This window comes from Sceloporus occidentalis, unplaced genomic scaffold, assembly GCF_023333645.1.
Source record: "Sceloporus occidentalis isolate IW3139 unplaced genomic scaffold, rSceOcc1.0.p SCAF_78, whole genome shotgun sequence".
Taxonomy (NCBI): Eukaryota; Metazoa; Chordata; class Lepidosauria; order Squamata; family Phrynosomatidae; genus Sceloporus; species Sceloporus occidentalis.
Genome location: NW_028317058.1, coordinates 2,785,113 through 2,805,857, shown reverse-complemented (window position 1 = coordinate 2,805,857; position 20,745 = coordinate 2,785,113). Strand labels below are relative to the sequence as shown.

Sequence of the window (20,745 nt, the reverse complement as noted above, 5' to 3'; positions counted from 1 at the left end):
TTTTGCCCGTTTTCCGTGCCTATGGCAGCCTAGATTACAAAGGAGTTAACACAATACTTTCCAGTAGAGAAGGATCTCTTTATTTACTTTGTGTAAAATATATCCACTTAACAGTATGATTGTTAGAGCGATTTATCCAATTATTTTATTGTTTGAGTTTTCCGGAGTATGGCAAACATTTGAATGTTACTCTGTATCCATAACCGCAGCAAATCGAATGGCTGTAGGTAATTGGCATCTGCTGCTGATTTAGTAGGTAGCTGTGACTGCTATTTAACACATCTGTAGAATCGTGTTGTGTTTCACATACTGCATTTAATGATTGTCCCTGAAAGGGCTGCCCCCTTTTTTTCAGCTAATGCCAAATGTGCTGTGCCAAGACAAAAAGGTTTGCCAACTATAAAGCTTCAGTGTCGTTTTGTATTGTTTTCTTTTTTAAGGAATGTGAACAAAGCAAAGGCAGTTTTCCTTTTGACCCCCTACCTCACTAGTTGGACTACACCCAGACTAATGCTTAAAACCCCATTCCTGAGAAAGAGATCAAACAAAGTTCTAGAAAATAATGTAACCATAAAGAACAGACGGTAATATGACCATTAAGGACACGTTACCATCTTCCACTGCTTAAAAGGTTAAATTAAAAGACTTTGTGGCATGCCCAAACCAAGTTCTGTGATATCCATTCAGAGCAGCACTTTTACTGCTTATGATGTTTTATATATATTTTTTTAAATTTTTGCTGGCAACCATGAAAAAAAAAGACAATTTTCAACCACTGAAAGATAGAATCAACATCTTGTAAACTGAGTCACTGAGAATATTCTTTACTTTCAATGGATTATTAGATCATTGATTTTACACTTTAGATCCACAATGCCTTAATTCATTTTGGGATTAGTTCAATTTGTCCTTATTATATTTAGTTTTGAAAATTTACAGACTGCATTTCTGCCGTAAATGCACCTAGGAGATTCTGCCTTCCCGATTTACATGTGTTTAGACACTTAATGCTAATTCTAGCAGACAATAAACTGCTTTGGGCAGCAATGCTATGCTAACCGGATAAAAAGAAAATGGTTTTTTTCTATGTTTCTTTCTTTCCACTGACTTTTTTGTCAAAATGAAAGTGCTTCAACTTCAAATTGAACCCTTAAAAATATTTCCTTTAGAAATGATAATAATTACACTGTTTCTATATCACTAGCCTTTCTCCCCAAGATGTAGAAGTGGCTAGTAATACTATATTGGAACATTATTTTTCCACAGTTCTACAGTGCAATTTAGAAATATGAGTATGTGTTGGACTGTCTTTTTCACAAGAGAATGTCTCAAAGCATTTTTTTTGCTTATGGGAACCTGTGAAAGGATGTGATGGACTTCTTACTTTAATGACAGGATAACTGTGCACAAATCAAAGTGATCTTCTAGGTTCTCCCCGAGAGGAGATCCGCTGAAGTCTTCTAGTCCCCCTGTGCAAAAGGTCTTTCAAAGGGGGAGTGGGGGCCAGAAGGCACACAGCACTTCCTCACCAAAACTGGAGTCTTCGGGGGCTCAACTTCACTGTATGAAGTGACCCAATGGTGAAACCTTAAATCGTAAGGTGTCTTCAAAGTATAGTGAGACCTCTGCTTCCACTCTTTACCTCAATGAGATGTCTACACATGCCAAGACACATTTTGTCCCATGAATAAGAAAAGGAAGGGCTTCATATTTTCTTTTTGGGTGTTTGTGAGGGTGATGATGGAGGAAATTTATATTATTTGAGGTGCAAGTACATTTTGCACGTGGGCCCTGTAGTAGCCAAAGCATGCCCTGTTTTTATGTCTGGTGACACCATATAGGACACACAATAAAACATGTATTTACATCTAAAGATTTCCTTTTTTCCCCCCAACATTTTTTTTGTTTACATAGCTTTAGGTTTTTGAAAATGATCATGGGTACTTTCTTGTTCTTCCTACAAACAACGTTTAAGTATATTTCTACAATAATTAGTTTTTAGCACAAATTTTTACAGTTTTGCCTTAAAACCCAAAAAGTCAGTTTTGGTTTGAAAATAATAAGCTGTGTTCATATAAACTCTGCAGAGGTTTTACTTTTTTTTTTGTTCTTTGAGATCTGTCATTATTTAAAGTTCACGTTTCATTCACTAATATTGCTCAGGGTTTCTGAAAAAAGGAAAATTGTTTAACCAGAGGTCATGTTTGACTGATGTCATCTATGTAAGGATTAGAACATTTGTAGTCTGTAGAGCTCACCCAGTTTTAATCATGTTTACCCTGTGTAGCAGTAAATGTGTGGTGCTGAATGTTGGTGTATTGGAGTCATTTTCAGATTCAGAATTCGCTAAAATGTACAGTATCTCACAAAAGTGAGTACACCCCTCACATTTTTATAAATATTTTATTATATCGTTTCATGTGACAACACTGAAGAAATGACACTCTGCTACAATGTAAAGTAGCCATTAATGTCTGAACCCTTAGTGGAAATGTCCAAATTAGGCCCAATTAGCCATTTCCCTTCCCCGGTGTCACGTGACTCGTTAGTGTTACAAGGTCTCAGGTGTGAATGGGGAGCAGGTGTGTTACATTTGGTGTTATCGCTCTCTCACTCTCATACTGGTCACTGGAAGTTTATCATGGCACCTCATGGCAAAGAACTCTCTGAGGATCTGAAAGAAAGAATTTTTGCTCTACATAAAGATGGCCTAGGCTATAAGAAGATTATCAAGACCCTGAAACTGAGCTGCAGCACCGTGGGCAAGACCATACAGTGGTTTCACAGGACAGGTTCCACTCAGAGCAGGCTCTCGGCATGGTTGACCCAAGAAGTTGCGTGCACATGCTCAGCATCATATCCAGAGGTTCTCTTTGGGAAATAGACGTATGAGTGCTGCCAGCATTGCTGCTGAAGGGGTGGGGAGTCAGCCTGTCAGTGCTTAGACCACACGCCGCACACTGCATCAAATTGGTCTGCATGGCTGTCGTCCCAGAAGGAAAAGCCCGCAAACAGTTTGCTGAAGACAAGCAGACTAAGGACATGGACCACTGGAACCATGTCCCGTGGTCCGATGAGACGAAGATAAACTTAGCTGTTTCAAACGGAGTGCAATTGTGTGTTGTGGCAACCAGGTGAGGAGTACAAAGGCAAGTGTGTCTTGCCTACACTCAAGCGTGGTGGGGAGTGTCATGGTCTGGGCCTGTCAGCTGCCGGCACTGGGGAGCGTTAGTTAATTGAGGGAACCATGAATGCCAACATGTACAGTGACGTACTGAATCAGAGCATGATCCCCTCCCTTCAGAGACTGAGCAGCTGGGCAGTATTCCAACATAACGACCCCAAACACACCTCCAAGATGACCACTGCCTTGCTAAAGTAGCTGAGGGTAAAGGTGATGGACTGGCCAAGCATGTCTCCTAAACCTGACCTAAACCCTATTGAGCATCTGTGGGGAATCCTCAAACAGAAGGTGGGGGAGCAGAAGGTCTCTAACATCCACCAGCTCCGTGATGTCGTCATGGAGGAGTGGAAGAGGACTCCAGTGACAGCCTGTCACTCTGGAGAACTTCGTGCCCTAGAGGGTTACGGCAGTACTGAGAAATAATGGTGGCCACACAAAATATTGACACTTTGGGCCCGATTTGGACATTTCCACTGATCTACACCTAAGTCACAATTATAGACAAATACAACATGCTTAAGCTAATTACACACAAACAGTGATAATCTTTGTAGTCTACTGAAAATACACATTAAACATTGACAGCGAGGAAGGAGAAAGTACCGTATTTGCTCGATTCATTGTCCTGCTGCATCACCCAGATTCTACATAGCTTCAGTTGGCGTACAGCCATCCTGACGTGATTCGGTATGATACCTTGAACTTAACTTTCCAGCAAAACAGCCCCAAATCATGATGCTCCCTCCACTGTACTTCACCATTTTTATGCCATATGCGTTGCACCGTGTTCTTCCAGAATAACAGAACCTTCGTTTCATCAGTCCACAAAACGCGTTGTGGAGAGTCAAAGCACTCTTAAGCATATTTCATGTGGACTGTGATGTTAAATTGGAGAGCAGCGGCTTCCACTGTGGTGTCCTGCCATGGACGCCATGCCTCTGCAGTGTTTTGCATAAGGTAGTTTCCTGAACAGAGATGTTAACCAGTTCCAATGTTTTCTTCAAGTACTTAGCTATTACTCTAAAGTTCTTTTACCTCATTGAGCATTTTACTTTTTAATACACGTTTGATGTAATGGAACATGTTTTCATGCCTTGATGTTGGGAAAATATACATGTACTTCAAACTAACATATATATATATATATATATATATATATATATATATATATATATATATATATTTATATTTTGTCTAACAAATTCATAAATTTGCTCGTACATGCATGTAGAATAGGCCTTAGTTTTACGGGAGATCGATAATACAAGATGTGCCATTGTTAGACTTGCAGGTAGTGTTATACTCTTTTTCAATTTATGAATCTGAGACATTTACTTGAAACTCATAGATTGTAAGCGTGAAACAGCAGAAAGATTTCTCCTTCATGTCTTAACGTGTTTTTATGCACGTTTTTTTAATACGTTGTGTATTTCTTTAATCTTACACTCATCCCATTGTCCAGTTCATCTGCCCTTGCCTCAGGATACTCATAATTTCCCTGTGAATGATGTACATCAATGAAGAAGGAACACATGGGTTTATTCTCTTAACCTTGCATTTCAGTGAGATAAAGAAATAAGGAAACTACTTTAGAGCAGACAGTGAGAGGCCTTAACAGGTGATTAAGTGTTGAGTGGAGGAGTGTGAGACAGCAGGCTTCAGAAAGGAAATTATTCAACTGCAAACATCAAGTCTTCCCTTGAAGACATGCAAAGCTCAGGTTCAAGTAGTGACAGATATCTTTCTTTTTCAGTTCATAATTTTTTTTTTGGCCGTGCAACGTTACTTGTAGTGCTCTGATCTATTGTGTGATTAAAATGCCTGGACCATAATCATTGACAACTCGAGATTTATAGATCAGTGGGATTTTATAGTTAGTAAATCTTTTTGTACCTTTTGTTGTTTTTACTTTATAGGATCTAGTTTACTATGAGTTTGTCACGGTTTTTAATCTTTTTTTAAAAGTTACGAATTGTAATTGTCATTTTTGAAACAGGTTTGTTTGTGTGCGACTTGATAGCTTTGTTTAAAGTTAAAGCACCTTGTCTACCAGTATTTATTGTATGTGATTTTATATTTGAATTACCTAATTTCACATATATTTCTAGGTTAGTAACCTTGGAAAACTCTCCAGCAGTGACTGACGAACTCCTCCACATCTTTCGCAATATGTCTGCTCTGCTGGGTAAGACAACATCACAATAACGTTTGGCATGTCATTACTGTATTTCAATGTAAGGATAAATGGGATCTGTAATATATATATATATATATATATATATATATATATATATATATATATATATATATATATATATATATTTGTGTATGTATATATCATTTGTGTATGTATTATTTTTAAAAGTCTTGTTAAAGCATCTAAAAATTTCAATCTTTATTAGATTTCAATAGAAAACCGCAAACAAACCTGAAAAACATAAAAATGAATTACAAGATAATAAGAGAGGTAATTTTTAGGATTGGAACCCTAGAATACTCAGACATCACTGTACGATGACAAACCATTATTCCTGATTTGTGAATAAAGGTGCTGTGTCAGCTGCTGTGCTCAGCTTTTACAATTTTATAATTAAATGCAGTATTTATTCCTAGGTGAACCTCCCAGGAATTGTTACATTTTGTCTCATTTAGAGCGTTTATCAAGAAAACTCAACTATCATGTGATGCAATAGCTGACACCAGCTTACCACCAAAACGGAAAAGATTCTTCTGTTATTTTCATTGTGATGAAAGCTTCAAAGTAAAGATGAAAATGTCAACTGGACATCAACTGATTTTTATTAGCTTAGCAAACTAGAAGGGAAAAGAAAGTCCTATTGCAATAAAAGTCCCTGTCTGTTGTCCCTGACAAATGCACGATCCATCGTTTTACTTCTTAAAGTGCGAGACAAATTTGCCATTTTGAAGGCCAGAAAGATTTATTTCACTTCCTTTAGCTATTGACATGTTTTGCTTTTCCTGTGACACCAGCAGATTCTGTAGCATTTTTACAATAAGAAAAAATAAGAACATTAAAGTTTTTACCCCCTGAAAACACAAGTTTATATAGCGAGAGCTATAGCGAGAGCGCAAATGCCTCTCAACTTAAGCATCTAAATCTAAAAGATAACTTTTTGGCAAATGACCCACTTTATGACTGAAGAAAAGCAAATGCTGCATTCTACATTAAGAACCTCATACCAGCAGTCTCACTAGTGGTGGCATTGGCACAATTTGGGATACTTTTATTACTACCTGTACCTGTACATGAATTCCACTTTGTATCAAGGAATGCTAAAGGTGAGTGTCGGTACAGCCAACATTACCGCCGAAGGTGAAACTCCACCGAGTCATGCAGCATTACAATTATCCCAATCATAAAAACAAGCATCTCTCCATGGAGGAATTGACAAAAAAATCCTCCGTGATGCTGTGAGAGAGCGATTGCTAATTATACGAAGTGTTCAATCATAGCCATTGCTGCTAAAAGTGGCATAACCAGAAGGGGAGTGCTAGGAGGGGGGGCATGGGGCGGTTTGCCACTGGGCTGCTGTGATTTAAAGATCTTAGCATCTTTTTTTATATCTTGAAATTCCAGATATTCTAAAATCTGTTGTAGAGAGAAGTGGACAGATCATATTAAGAGCGTTGTTTACAAAATGCGTTTGGGCCACTTTCATTTCCTATACCTTTTTTAAAATGTGACTTAATTTATCTAGAAAAGAACTGAACATGACTAAAAGAAACACAGTAGAGTTCAGTTAATTCAGTTCATTGCTCAGTGTGCGTTAACTGACCTTTACAGTCTGTCATTCACGTGACGGTATGAATCTTAGAACTAATAGTAAATAACTTCCAGTGAGCCTAATCTCATTTTTTTTACTTTTATTTAAAATATTTTGAGACATTATTAATGCACTTGGTTTTAACGCCCAACCAACCAATCAGTAGTATAAAGAGCTCCACCTCCAGTATGTGGCATAAGTATACCATTTTTGAGTTTCTTCATTCTCATTCCTTGCTCCAGTAACCTTTATTGCCAAAAATATGTGCAGAAAACCCACTGCTGTAGTGTATCCGGATGCCAACTGTCCTGGAATTCTGCCTTATTCTTTTTAATGTTCACATGGCACACTTATCTGTTTATAAATCTGAAGACCTATTTGGTGTAACGTGCAGCTGTAAATAGTATATCTGAGTGAGCATGAATTGCATGAATGGTAAGGGACAGCTCATTCATCTATCATTTTCTCTTATTAATATCAGAATAGCTGTGAGAGATTTATACTGGTTACAAAAACACAGCAGAAGTATCATGTAGAATTAGCCAAATCAGTCAACCTAATAATTATCCAACATATTAGACATCTGCAGTCAAAACATTTGTACAGCAGAATCCAGCTCAAAGGAAGCACTCTCTAAGATATGTGAAAGAATTAAAATTCTTTTCTACATAAACTATACTTTAGGTAACGGTAAAATAATTTTAATTTTCCTTCCAGGTTCTCAAATACAGTGCCCTCCACTAATATTGGCACCCTTGGTAAATATGAGCAAAGAATGCTTGGAAAAATTGTCTTTATTGTTTAGCCTTTTGATCTTTTATGAAAAAAAAAAATACATGCTTCTACTACCCCTTAAATTTAAGTGGAAGGGTTTTCCATCACCTTTACCCACCATTACCCATGTAATAAAAAATATATGAAAATACTCTTATGAAACAATTACATTGTAGCACATTTATTGGCACCCCTATGAATTCATATAAGAAAAATATGATTGATGTCTATTCCTATTTTTTTTTTTACATTTTTTAGTACACCTGGGTGAATAGGAACAGGACATTGTTCAACTATGCCTTCCTAGGGGGATAAATAGTAGGTAACACATAGGCCATATCCCCTTAGTCATTCTTCACTATGGGTAAGACCAAGGAATTTAGCTGTGGTGTGGAAAAGGTTGTTGAGCTTCACAAAATGGGAAGTTGCTATAAGAAAATAGCAAAAGCATTGAAAATACCCATTTCCTCCATCAGGGCAATAATTAAGAAGTTCCGGTCAACTGGAAATGTTATGAATTAACCTGGAAGAGGACAGGTGAATAGAGGAGGTCGAATGAAAAAGCTATTTCAGCTGCACTAAAAATAGGATAGTGAGTAGAGGGATCTCCATGTGTCATGTGCCCCTTCTTAGCCCCACCAATGAAGAATGCATATTAACCCCTTCATGACATTGTACTAGTATGTACTAAAACGTCTAGATGATGTAATAGCACATCCTATGGTTTTGGGGACGTTTCCCTGCTGTTACAGGGGAGATGATGGTGTCATTTGACAGCCTGGGGTCTCCCCTGTCAGCAGAAGCCAGCATTGGTAGCTTCCTGCTGAGCGATCCAGCGCCCGTTACACCTGAGTAACAGAAGATGCCACTCTCTGCTGGCTGTGTAAGTCCTGACATTTTGCTCCCTTATTTAAAAAAAACAAAAAACACCTGTCCCTGTGGGGGGGTATTCTTCTCAGACCATGTTGTTGTTGTTTACATGAGTGGAAGAAATCCTAAGTAAAATGGCAAAAATAAAATACTATCACTTGGGGGAGCATAACCGTGTCACAAAGGGGGTTCAAGTACTTGTAAGTATTTTAACATGCATTTTTTTAAGCATATAAAAAGTCCTGCTTTAAAAGGGGAAAGAGGTCATTAACAAACATATGATAGCTTGAGGGTCCCTTTAATTATCTGCTTTTTATAAATATATAGTTAAAAGCTATGTATCTGTAAATGTTTAGACCTGCTTCTCTCGATCAGCCATGTTTACGAATGCTTAATTTCCTTTGTTGCTTTTAGCCCTTTTGATACGTTACTACCAATAAAATAATCTTGAACTTCACCTTCTATAGCTGCTGTTATCAATCTTTTTATTCCCAACCCGTTTGAGGTACTTAACATAAAGAATCGATATACACCGTATCGCTGTATGTGCAATATCATGAGCATCAGAATATTTTTACAAAATGGAAATGTGAAGGTTTTCACTTTTTCTCTCCAGCTGACAGACGTGTTGTGTGGCACATGTGCCAGTACTGTAATATTCATAGCTCGCCGTGCTCTGCGTGCTTCAATGTTTTACTCCCCGTATCTTTACGGTAGCTGGTTTGCAGCCTGCCTCAAGCCTCGCAGCGCTTAGTCATTGAAGTAGCATTGATGAGGCCTTAAGGGAGAAGCAGACAGCCATAGAAGTTTCCCACAGTACTTTTATTTCCATTTTCAACTTTAAGCTGCACATGCTGTGTAGCACAAGCTAAAGTCTCCAGGAAAAGCCAAGCATTTTAGTGCTTTCCCTATTTGAACTTTACAGGTTCTATGAGCAAACATTTTTAACTTAGATTAAACAATTATTACAATTATAGAAAGCACTATTCAGCAACCATTAGATGTAATATGTCATCATTAAATGTCCATCTGAAGAAGAGACCTCTGAGGTCCCGAAAGCTTGTCTCTTTCTAGGTTTGCCCGGTATATCAACTTCAACTAAGGGCTCTTATTGTAGCCGGACATTTAACCCCTTCGCGACCTTTGCCGGTTCAGGACCGTCACGCAAAAACGGTCACTTAACGACCTTTGACAGTCCTGAACTGTCACTAAATTAAATAAGCTTAGAAAGTGATCAAGTGATAAACGGCGTTGCTGTAATGCCTCAATGTCGAGGCATTCAGTAACGCCGAGATCGGCATCGGGGGCCATGTCTGGCCCCTCCCCGGGGCGTCAACAACGGGACGCCCGTTTTAAAAGTGTTTAGGAGGCGATCAACGATCACCTTCTAAACTTAAATGGTGTCACTGGAATGCCTCGATCAGGAGGCATCCAGCGACACCAAACACTTACCTCAAGACGGGCTGTGACCGCTCCGGAGAGCGGTCACAGCCGCCACTGCCGGTGATCTTATCTTCACCATCAGCAAGATGGCGGCCGCCCTGTAAAAAAAACAATCGAGTTGAAAAAGTTCACTAGATGGTCTCCAGACCCTCTAGAGAACTCTGGCTCCCCTTGCAGGTTGAATACAGGTACTGCATTCAACCATGCAAGTCAATGGAGCCCAGCTTTCTAATCACAATGTGATCAACTCATTTGGCCTCCAGTATCATCTATATGCAGATGATACCCAAATCTACCTGTCTTCTCCTGATCTCTCTCCATCTCTCATGTCCCGGATCACCAGCTGCTTGTCTACTATTTCTTCATGGATGTCACAACACTACCTGAAACTTAATCTTTCTAAAACGGAACTCATTATCTTCCCTCCCTCCATCTCCACTCCACTACCTGAATTCTCTATCACCATTAACAACACAACAATCTCTCCTACTAACCAGGCCCGATGCCTTGGGGTCATCCTTGACTCAAACCTCTCCTTCATCCCTCACATTCAGTCCCTCGCCAGATCCTGCCGCCTGCACCTAAAAAACATCTCTGGTATCCGCCCATTCCTCACCCAAGAATCCACAAAAACTCTGGTTCATTCACTTATCATTTCCCGTCTTGACTACTGCAACACTCTTCTGGTTGGCATTCCACTGTCTCGACTCTCTCCACTACAGTCTATCCTTAATGCCGCTGCTAGGCTCATCTTCCTTGCACGTCGCTCCTCTTCTGCTTCCCCCCTCTGTGAAACCCTCCACTGGCTTCCGATTACCTTTAGAATTAAATTTAAGATCCTGGTACTGACATATAAGGCCATCCACAATACCGCTCCTCCGTACATTTCTGACCTCATTAGCAAATACTCTCCTACTCGATCCCTACGTTCCTCCCATGGGCTAAGGCTCTCCTCCTCACTCATCACCTCTTCCTTTTCCCGTCTACAAGATTTCACTCGAGCTGCCCCATATCTCTGGAATCTGCTCCCAAGGAACCTTCAGAATTCACCCTCCCTCCCGACATTCAAGAAACATCTAAAAACCCACTTCTTCAGAGAAGCATACCATCTTAGCTGCTAGAACATCCTTGTCATTGATACCCCCACAATACCTCTCACCCTTTCTCTATGCCTTATGTTTATCACCCCATTTTCCCTCTAGATTGTAAGCTTGCGAGCAGGGCTCTCTCCACCAAATGTATCGGTTTGTCTTAGTCTGTCAATTCTTGTCTTGTCATATCCCTTGAATTTATGTATTGTATTAAGCGCTGCGTAAACTGTTGGCGCTATATAAATAAAAGATAATAATAATAATAATAATAAATTAGTAAAATATTCAAAAAATATAAAAAAAAAAAAAAGTGCTAACATTTAAAAATAATTATGCAGTGATGTCACCAGAGGAACCATCCAGTACCAGCAAAATGTGTAAAAAAAAAAGAAAAAAAGGAAAATAAAATAAAAAAAATAGTTTATTATTTTGAGCAAGTGCTAAAATTTCTCAAAAATCTCAACATAGAAAGAGTTAAAATAAAAGCACTTCAAATACCCAAGGGGTGTCTAATATATATATAAAAAAATGGCTTGATGGGGTAAATTGGAGTGGCCGAGCTCAAAGATAGGGCATAGGTACAGACTGACCAAAATGGAGAAAAAAAGCGCACTTCCCAAATGTGGGATTTTAAATCTCAAACAACACGACAAACCCATGCATGTGGGGTATCACTGCACTCAGGAGATGTTCCTGAACACACATTGGGGTGACATATACCAGAACCTGTATATCTAGAACTAAAGTACAATTTGTAATAGTAATTTTTTTATTTTTTTTCACACAAAGTTTGACAAAGTGTGGTTGTATAATTGGTGCATGGAAATGGTTAAAATAACAGCATTTGAAATACCCTGGGGTGTCTAGTTTTCAAAAATATATGGTTTGAATGGGTTAAATTGAGTTAACCGGCTTCAAAGATATTCCAAAGAGGAGATGGAGGCAGAATGACCAGATGCTAAAAGTCTGTGTTGCCTCAAAAATAGCCTTTTACCAGCCAAACCCATGCATGTGGGGTATCGCTGTACTCAGGAGATGTTCCTGAACACACATTGGGGTGTTATTTGACAGTGACATATACCAGGACCTGTATATCTATAACTAAATTACAATTTGTGTGAAAAAAATAAAAAATTACTATTACAAAGTTTGACAAAGTGTGGTTGTATAACTGTTGCATGGAAAGGGTCAAAATAACAGCACTTGAAATACCCTGGGGTGTCTAGTTTTCAAAAATATATGGTTTGAATGGGTTAAATTAAGTTAACCGGCTTCAAAGATATTCCAAAGAGGAGATGGAGGCAGACTGACCAGATTTGTTAAAAAAAAAAAAAGGTTTGGAAATCATAAAACGCTGCTTGTACTTATTGCCCTATAACTTACAAAAAACAGCAAAAAAACATAAAAACATTGGGTATTTCTAAACTCAGGACAAGTAGTGGAATCTATTTAGCTAGTTTTTTTACTTGCTTTTTTAGGTGAGTAAAAGATTTTTCAAATAAAAGTCATAAAATGTGTTTGGTTTTTTTTATAGTAAATAAGATGATACTATCAAAATAATGGTATCTGATGAAAGCCCATCTTGTCCTGAAAAAAAACAATATATAACTTATGTGGGTACACTAAATGGGTGAGGAGAAATTACAGCTGAACACAAGCACCACAGAAGTATTAAAACAGCCTCGGTCCCACAGGGTACAAAAAGAAAAAATGAGCCCGGTCCTTAAGGGGTTAAAAGTTATAATTTGTAAATTTTGTTAGGGCACCAATTAACTTTTTCCCCCTCAAAATTCTGTGTATTTTTTGTCAACGCTATGCAAGTTAATCACGCCTTCCAGTTCTCCTGTTTTTGCGGACAATGTAGACCCTCTGACCTCCCCTGGCAGCTTGTGCTGTTGTAATGAAGGTGTCCCATTCGTTTATGGTATAATATAACACAATCTGTATGTACAATGCAATGTAAAAAGGCTTACGATATGGAAAATCATAAATAGAAAAATAATATACAATATCACCCACTGTTTCTTGGTTGATTATGGATATTTGACTCTTATTATTTTCATTTAAATTGTTTAATATTAAACTCTTGTTTTAGCTAATCTGTTATTAACAGTGTTGATGATAAACTTAAACCAATTATACTCTTTTGAGCCTATCCTATTTAGAATTATATTAAATTAAGAAAGTTACTTTTAAATACATAATCTCTAAAAGAATTATAGTGACGCATAGTTTGAAATTATCTTTGCATTTTAGTAACTAGGTGAATAAAATACATTTTTGAAATGAACTACTAGACATGTCCTTTATCCTAGAAACCATACTACATATTTAGATTAACCAGCCTTAGGTGTTTGCACACAGGGAACCTTGGGGGTAGTCATATGGCGTGGTGCACCCTTTGACATGGTGTGAAGGGGTCGCTTAGCTCTTTTCGTGGGAAACAAGGACATTTCTAGCTGTAACATAATTGCAAAAGCATTTCTTAGTCATCGGTTAGCCACTTGAAGTTAACTTGGATGAACAAACACAGCATGCCTATGGATGGGAGTGATGAAGGGCCCCTGTTCACCAGCGAAGATATTCCATTCAAAATCATCAGTTTCCAGCTACAATATTCATTTACAACATTTTTATGTTATTCTAATGAATAAAATTTGCTTTTCTTTCAAAAACAAGAACTTGTGAAGGGTAGTTTGTGTATATATTTATGAAGATTTTGACACAATTCCAAGGCCTGACATGTATAAGTAATTAGACCTAGCCTTATGGAAGTAAGCGAAATTGATGGTCAAAAATAGAATTTTTTAGTATCCTCACTGTCAACTTCACATAAACCCAAGTCTCTGGTTGATTCCGGTTAATAAGTTCAAATAAACTTTGTTTCTCTTTTGATTTCAAAGCTTTTTTACCCACAGATTATGAATATCGTGAAACAAAAATATTTAAAATTGCAAGCGCTACCGTTAGAATAGTGTCATCATGTTTTTGGTATTTTATGGTGCTTTACTCTGTTGGGCGCTCATTACATTTTTCTGTTCTAGAACTTGGTACTGAAAATCTTCGCATCTGTTTCAAGATCATTGAAGCCTATATCTTCTTTGCCTCCTCTGAATTCTTGCAGGTATGTAACCCAAGTCTCAGCAAACTTTTCTTATTTTAATTGTGACTGGCTTTTTGTTTACTCCTTCAAAATCTGTCATCTTCATAATAAAACTTGTACCATATTACCGAAAAGTCAACTTTCAAGCTGCATAAATGTGGCTTATGAATATAACTGTGAAGGCTCCACGACACAGGAGAACGTTGTAAACAGCTCTGCATTGTGTCCCTTAAATTAATACTGAAACAACAAATACTTCATGTTTTTCATTGTTTCATGTTTTTGTATATATATATAAAATACATTTTTACAATAAACGCTTTTGTGCTAAATTCACTTTTAATGTTTGTTTTTATGCCAGCTCACTCCTTACAATATGTCTTAGAAAAAAGGAATGCACTACATAAAACAGTATTGAGTTATAAAATTTATGGGCTTTTATATGCGAGAAGATTATGCTTCGGCTCAGTGAATTCAGACAGAGATTATTTCAACAGAATTATATATTCAGCAAAGAACGGTCTTTTGTAAATTATATATATATTTTTATAAGAAATGCTTAATAAAAGTGGAGTGGCTCTTAGTTAAACATTCCGTGTAAGTTATAGTACACAGGGGTGTAAAATAAACGTAAGCAAAGAGCTGTCAACAGCAACAGCAGAAAAATAAACACATTTGCTACACGATATTAAAGAGAAAGATCTGAGATAATGAAACCTGAACCTTGGCCATCTGTAAGGTAGTTTGGGGCCATTGGGGCAGATAAAAAAACTAAACTAAAATGAAGGTAAAGGAATACAAGAAATGCTGTAGTCCATGGATATCATCATGCTTGGGGGGGGGGCAGATAAGGACTAAAGGCTTTTAAATGCAATGCTGATTCTTTGGGGGTTCTCAACCAAACAGCTATTTTTAGCCACTATCGAAAACCGTAAAATTTTTGATTAATACGCTTAATACTTTGGATGACTTTGCCGAGGGGATCTTATGCGGCGAATTCTCTGTAACTTTGGACCTTCATTTAGATTTGTCTCCAGTCCCCTCTGTTGGTACCCCAATGGGATTTAGTCTGTGCTAAATTAGCTGCAATTGATGAATTGTTGGCACCTCTGGCGCTAGTCTGAGAGGGACTGCACCTTTTACTCACATTCTCATAATGGATATTTTTAAGACTTGATTATATTTTTCTTACTTATGAATGTCTCCACCTATGACATAATAGTTCACATGGTCAGATCATGCTCCCATTAATGCTTGTATTGAATTGGCCTAGTTTAGAAGCAAAGGTTTGGTCATGACGTCTCAATGAATCACTTGTAGGATACTGTGGTGACAGAGACCAAACAAGTGCATCAGGATTATTTTAAGATCAATCATCCCTCTCAGTCCTCTTCTATGGTGGTCTGGAAGGCCCATAATGTGGTAGTCAGGGGTCATTTCATCAGGACTGAAAAAGTGCTAGAATGCTCAATTCCATTCTCTATGCGGAAATATATAGGCTCTTGAAGTGAAACATAAGGGCTTGAGGTTGGCGGTAGATCTGACTGAGCTCACTGATACATACTGCCAGCTTTTGTTGCTTCTTCGCAGGGGAGCATAGAGGTCCTTTCAACTAACTAGAAAGTTAGCATGGCATTTAAACCAGGTAAAGCTCTCGCACGTGCCCTATGGCATAAACAGCGCCACCTGTACATACTAGCATTTAGAGACGCTTCTGGTAGAGTCCAATATGTCTCTTCCCAAATCGCAAAATGTTTAGAACTTAGAACCGAAACTATATAATATAGGAAACCCTGTGTTTTCCCAGGCTTGTTGGATGGTTATTTTCTTTACTTGATCTCAGAAGGTGGAACACTCTGCAGTTAGGTCACTTGATACCCAATGGGGTACTGACCCTGTTGGAATGTGTTCCTTCAAATAGTGTGCCCACTTTCTTAGTGACCCTCTTTCTACGTACTATCAGATTCGCCATCATCTCGCTGGCATATTGCGCAACCTTACTTTACGAATAGACCTGATTTGGAGCAGTTGCTCGTGTCAGACCTGCCACTGCCCCCCCCCCCTTTTTTTTTCTTTCAGATTTCCCTTCCTCCTTGTTCTTTCTCTCTCTTTTTTGTTTTTCTTACTCCCTCAGGTTCACAGCTACTTTTATATGAACAAAAGCTGACTTGCCTCCAGTCGAGTTTGTAATGTGTAATTCTGTTTTTTGGGGCATGCCATTATTAGGGTTTTCTCTGTGGGTCTTGCCTAAACTTAGATATCATTTCTCGGGAGCTTTGTATTCTTGCTTCTATTTATGTTTCATGAAAACTGAAGTTTGGGGTAGCCGTATTAGTCCAGTGTATAAGAATGCAAAAAGACAGAATGTTGCAGAATCTGAAGATTAAATAAAAAGCAATAACTGTCAGTTTTTTGAATTTTGGTTAATGTAATAAAAACTAAATTAAATAATCACAATGTTTAATGCTTTCTTTCACATGGTAATATGTTCACTTTTGTTGCTTCCAGATATATACAGCTAACCTCTGCCACTCGTTCCTTGAACTCCTTAAGGATATAAACACAGAAGGCCAAGTTCAAGTGCTTAAGGTATTTCTCTATTACTTTCTATTGTTTGCAAGATAAATACACATATCAGCTCACCTATACACTAGCATACCTGAAATTAAAGGTGTGTATGTAAAATGTGTATTGGATTGGTTATGGCATCATCTATGCGTATTAGGATCTCTTTGCTAGAGAATTGACTCCACCATACATTATGAAGGTCCAAACCCTATGAAGATGAATGGAAAGGCAAGATGAGATTTATTTCCCATTTTAAAACGGTGAGACAGCCTTATTCAGCTATGTTTAGGTCATACTCATTCTGTGCAGGTTGTTTGGACATCAGTGTGTAGACTATGTGGGGTATTACCGGTTAAATAACTCCTAGCTGAGGGGAAGCAAGCAACAGCAAAACAACAAAATATTTACCAGTTTAACCAATTTAACAGTATCTTTTTTGATACGGTTATGGCAGAATGAACCTCTGGTATTATTGCAATGGACTGCGCTTTAACAATTTGTTACCATGTAGCTTTTCTTTCATTTTTTGAAGCTTTTTCATTTTTCAGTCTTTTGAAGTCAGTATCATGTTAAATAAAGTCATACAGTTTTTCTGAGAAGTGTGATAAGAGATCCTAATATTGTTAGCTTGATCATTTTATTCCTGAACCTCTGTACATATAATAGCTTTGTCGCTGTCAGAATTTTCAGTGCTGTGCAGCCTGCCCAGCATGACCAAAAATTTGCACTAATTACGTGCAGAAAATGTAGGCACGAGGGGGCTGCCTGATAGTGCTGTGTGTAGGAGTAGCTACAGATGTCTGATTCCTGATTCCACAAATTAGCTACTTGCTCATGAGGGTCTGAAAGGACCCCAACCTGCAATGTTCCCAAGTCAGCACTGGAGGTGAGTATATCACATGCAGGGTGGCAAAGGGAAGAGGCAAATGCAAATGACAAGATTCTGCAGAATTTTCCCTTGCAATTACAAAATTGACAGCATAGAAATTTAAAGGGACTTCACGGCTATCATATAGATTACTGCCTTCGTTACCATATCGACGTATAGGTACATTCACAAAAGATGTGCCAAGATTACCCGTAGGACGTACATGTACTACGTTGTTTTCACAGCAACAGGGACATGAGCACCGGTGCACTGTTACATAATTACATGTCACCAGAATCTCTTTGGAGTAGAAGAGAGATCCAGCTGAGATCTAAGACTGCTCTCCCACCTGGCTGATCGCACACATTGTGATCAGAAATGCAAGGCTATGGAGCCCTGATCATTGATAAATGTGATCAGTGTAGGAGAGATTGGAGGGAAGAGAGTGAGTGTTCCCCCCCTTCACTCAAAGGGAAAATATATAAAATATATAAAAAAATGAAAAAAGTGAGCTCAGTGATGTCATTGTGACATCACTGGCATACATAAGATGTGTGTGTCCGACAGGGCAGGGAATGTTGCCGAATGAAAGTTGGGTCAATGTTCATCAGGGACACATGATATATAAGAAATTCCAAGGAAATTACAAAATAATTTGTTTTTATTTTAGTATAAGTTTTATTATTATTATTTTGTTACACGTTACACAATGGTTTCTAGCGAAGGGCCTATTTTTTATGAAAAAGAGTGTATAATTTGTGTGGATACATCAAAAATGAAAAAAGGGGATTTTAATTAAACCAAAATATGGTAAAGATGTCAAAAAAACTTATGGTAGAATACTAAAAAACTTCAGTATGGGAAGGGTCAAAGTGCATATGAGGGCTGTGTGTGATTATAAATGTTTAGATGCTCTTCTAAAAAAAAAAAAGAAATTATTTCAAGTGTATGTATGCTGCATTTTATTAAGGGGAAAAAAGCTATGCTAAAGTTTCTGATAGGTGAGAAGTCGTGAAATTGAAATGTCAGGAAATTAATCACTGGGACTGCTAAATAAAATGTAGAAAACTTGCAGAATAACATCACAGCATAAATGTGTAGTTCTATTGATTGCATTGTTATTCTAATGTGTATCAACTTCCAGTCATAAACTGCTTGTGTAACTATTTGACATTTTAATGAAAATCTTATTTTTAAAGGGATTCCTGACATTTTTTGTAGCAACTAAGTTTGGGAGGAAGGAGAAATCAGGAGGAAGTAGGTTTCGGAGCAGAGGAAGACAGTTATGTACATTTGGCCATCACATGCCATCTGTTCCTGTTTAGCTGGCCCGCATATGTGTGTGTTTAGCCCAGAAACCGTACAGAGATTCACCCCATTCCCTCAAGATTGTAAGCTTGCGAGCCGTGCTCTCTCCACCTAATGTATCGGTTTGTCTCAGTCTGTCAATTCTCGTCTCGTCAGACCCCTTGAATATATGTATTGTATTAAGCGCTGCGTAAACTGTTGGCGCTATATAAATAAAAGATAATAATAATTATGTGCAGGCTGTGTGCAAATGGGTCACCTGAAAATATGGATTCCCAATGTTGCCGTTTCTAACATTTTTAAAGAACAAGCTGTTTATACTTAAAAATAAGTATTTGTTGTACTTTGAGTAAATGCAGCAAATTTTAATATAGAGAAACTAGCACCCTTTTCTAATATATGTATACATATCCCCCCCCCCCATTTTTTGGTAAATCCTTGATAAATATGTGTGTGGACATAAGTGTTCTCAATGTTGTAGCTTTGATGAGATGATGTGGTCTCCAACAGAATTCTAAAAAGTATGTTTCAGGATTGGTTTTATTGCTGGCCCTTATTCATAAATGTATTAAATCTGCCATAGCTGAGTTATCTTGCATTGGAAGTGATTTGTAATAGGTGTTCTTGCTCTTATTCAAGGTCACTGTTGACCTCTTTAATAAAAGCTATAGTGTGGTGCCATCTGTCATGTCATTTCTAGCAGAATGACTTTTTAAATGGAGAAAACTATACTTCCTTTAAGGTAACAGTCCCTGGTATAATATTTTCCAGCTATACATTTTCTCCAGGGATTTACCATAAACATATGCTTTTATGACTCTTTATTTTTACTTAACAGTTACATTGCATAAAATTATAATTCATTATAATTTTGTGCACCTGTTAGTCTAGCACTAGATATTTCTTTTTAATACGAAGGCATTTTAGCAGCAATTTACAGTTTTTAAGTTGATTGGAGAAAGTCCATTAGTTTTTATTAGAGAAATGGGATTTCACCTCACCAATACCATCAAACCAATACCTTGATGCATTATTGCGGATGATCCTTGACACTTTTCTCATTGAGGCAGTGCTGAGCTTGTCCCGATTAATGCTTAATTCACTCAATGAGGGGACTTTCAATTTTTTTGAAATCATTGATGGAACCATGCCATGTACTTGGCCAGTCAGGCTCTTCTTGTAGGAGAAACTCTAGAGAGTTTACCTTCATAATGTATATTATTAAATAATTTATTGTATATAACTAAAAGCTTTCCTGCCGATCCCCAACTTATTAAATAGACACCGGGGTTCCTTTAGTAGCTGCGATTTGTGCATTACCTGCAGGTACTTTTCTTCTCTAATTCTCTTACGGTAATGGTGGGGCGTAATCACTAAACATGTTGGGTCCAGTGGAGGTGTGTTCAAGCCCCATGTTAAATCCGAATAGGTCTTGCCAATGAAGAATCCACCCCACACCAGGGATCTTCTTCTTTTCAGAACAGGTTCTACCATCTATATGTTCATGTGTTGTTATTGTCCTTTTTTTCTATCCCCTTGCATATCGATGAGAGCTGCGTTACTCTCAGTGCTTAGTACATTTTGGGCATGCTCCTCACTTTTACAGTGGATTTTTAGCATTTATGGTTTATAATTTCAGTTACGTTATAGCTCAGGAATTATTATTCTATCATACATAAATTTAGAAAAGTGTTTGTATGGGTAAATAACACATCATGTAAAAATGTGTATATATATACAGGTACCCAGTC

The 20,745-nt window shown here is 37.8% G+C and overlaps 1 protein-coding gene across 1 annotated transcript in view; it reads left to right on the top strand.

Moving 5' to 3' along the window:
* The window catches only part of LOC149285519 (importin-11-like), a 176,951-nt gene that overhangs the window by 80,859 nt on the left and 75,347 nt on the right, over positions 1 to 20,745 (top strand). Inside the window, exons 21-23 of the mRNA XM_089495279.1 lie at positions 5,293 to 5,369; positions 14,192 to 14,271; positions 16,759 to 16,839. Of these exons, the coding sequence (XP_089351405.1) occupies positions 5,293 to 5,369; positions 14,192 to 14,271; positions 16,759 to 16,839 (238 nt within the window). The remainder of the gene's footprint in view (positions 1 to 5,292; positions 5,370 to 14,191; positions 14,272 to 16,758; positions 16,840 to 20,745) is intronic.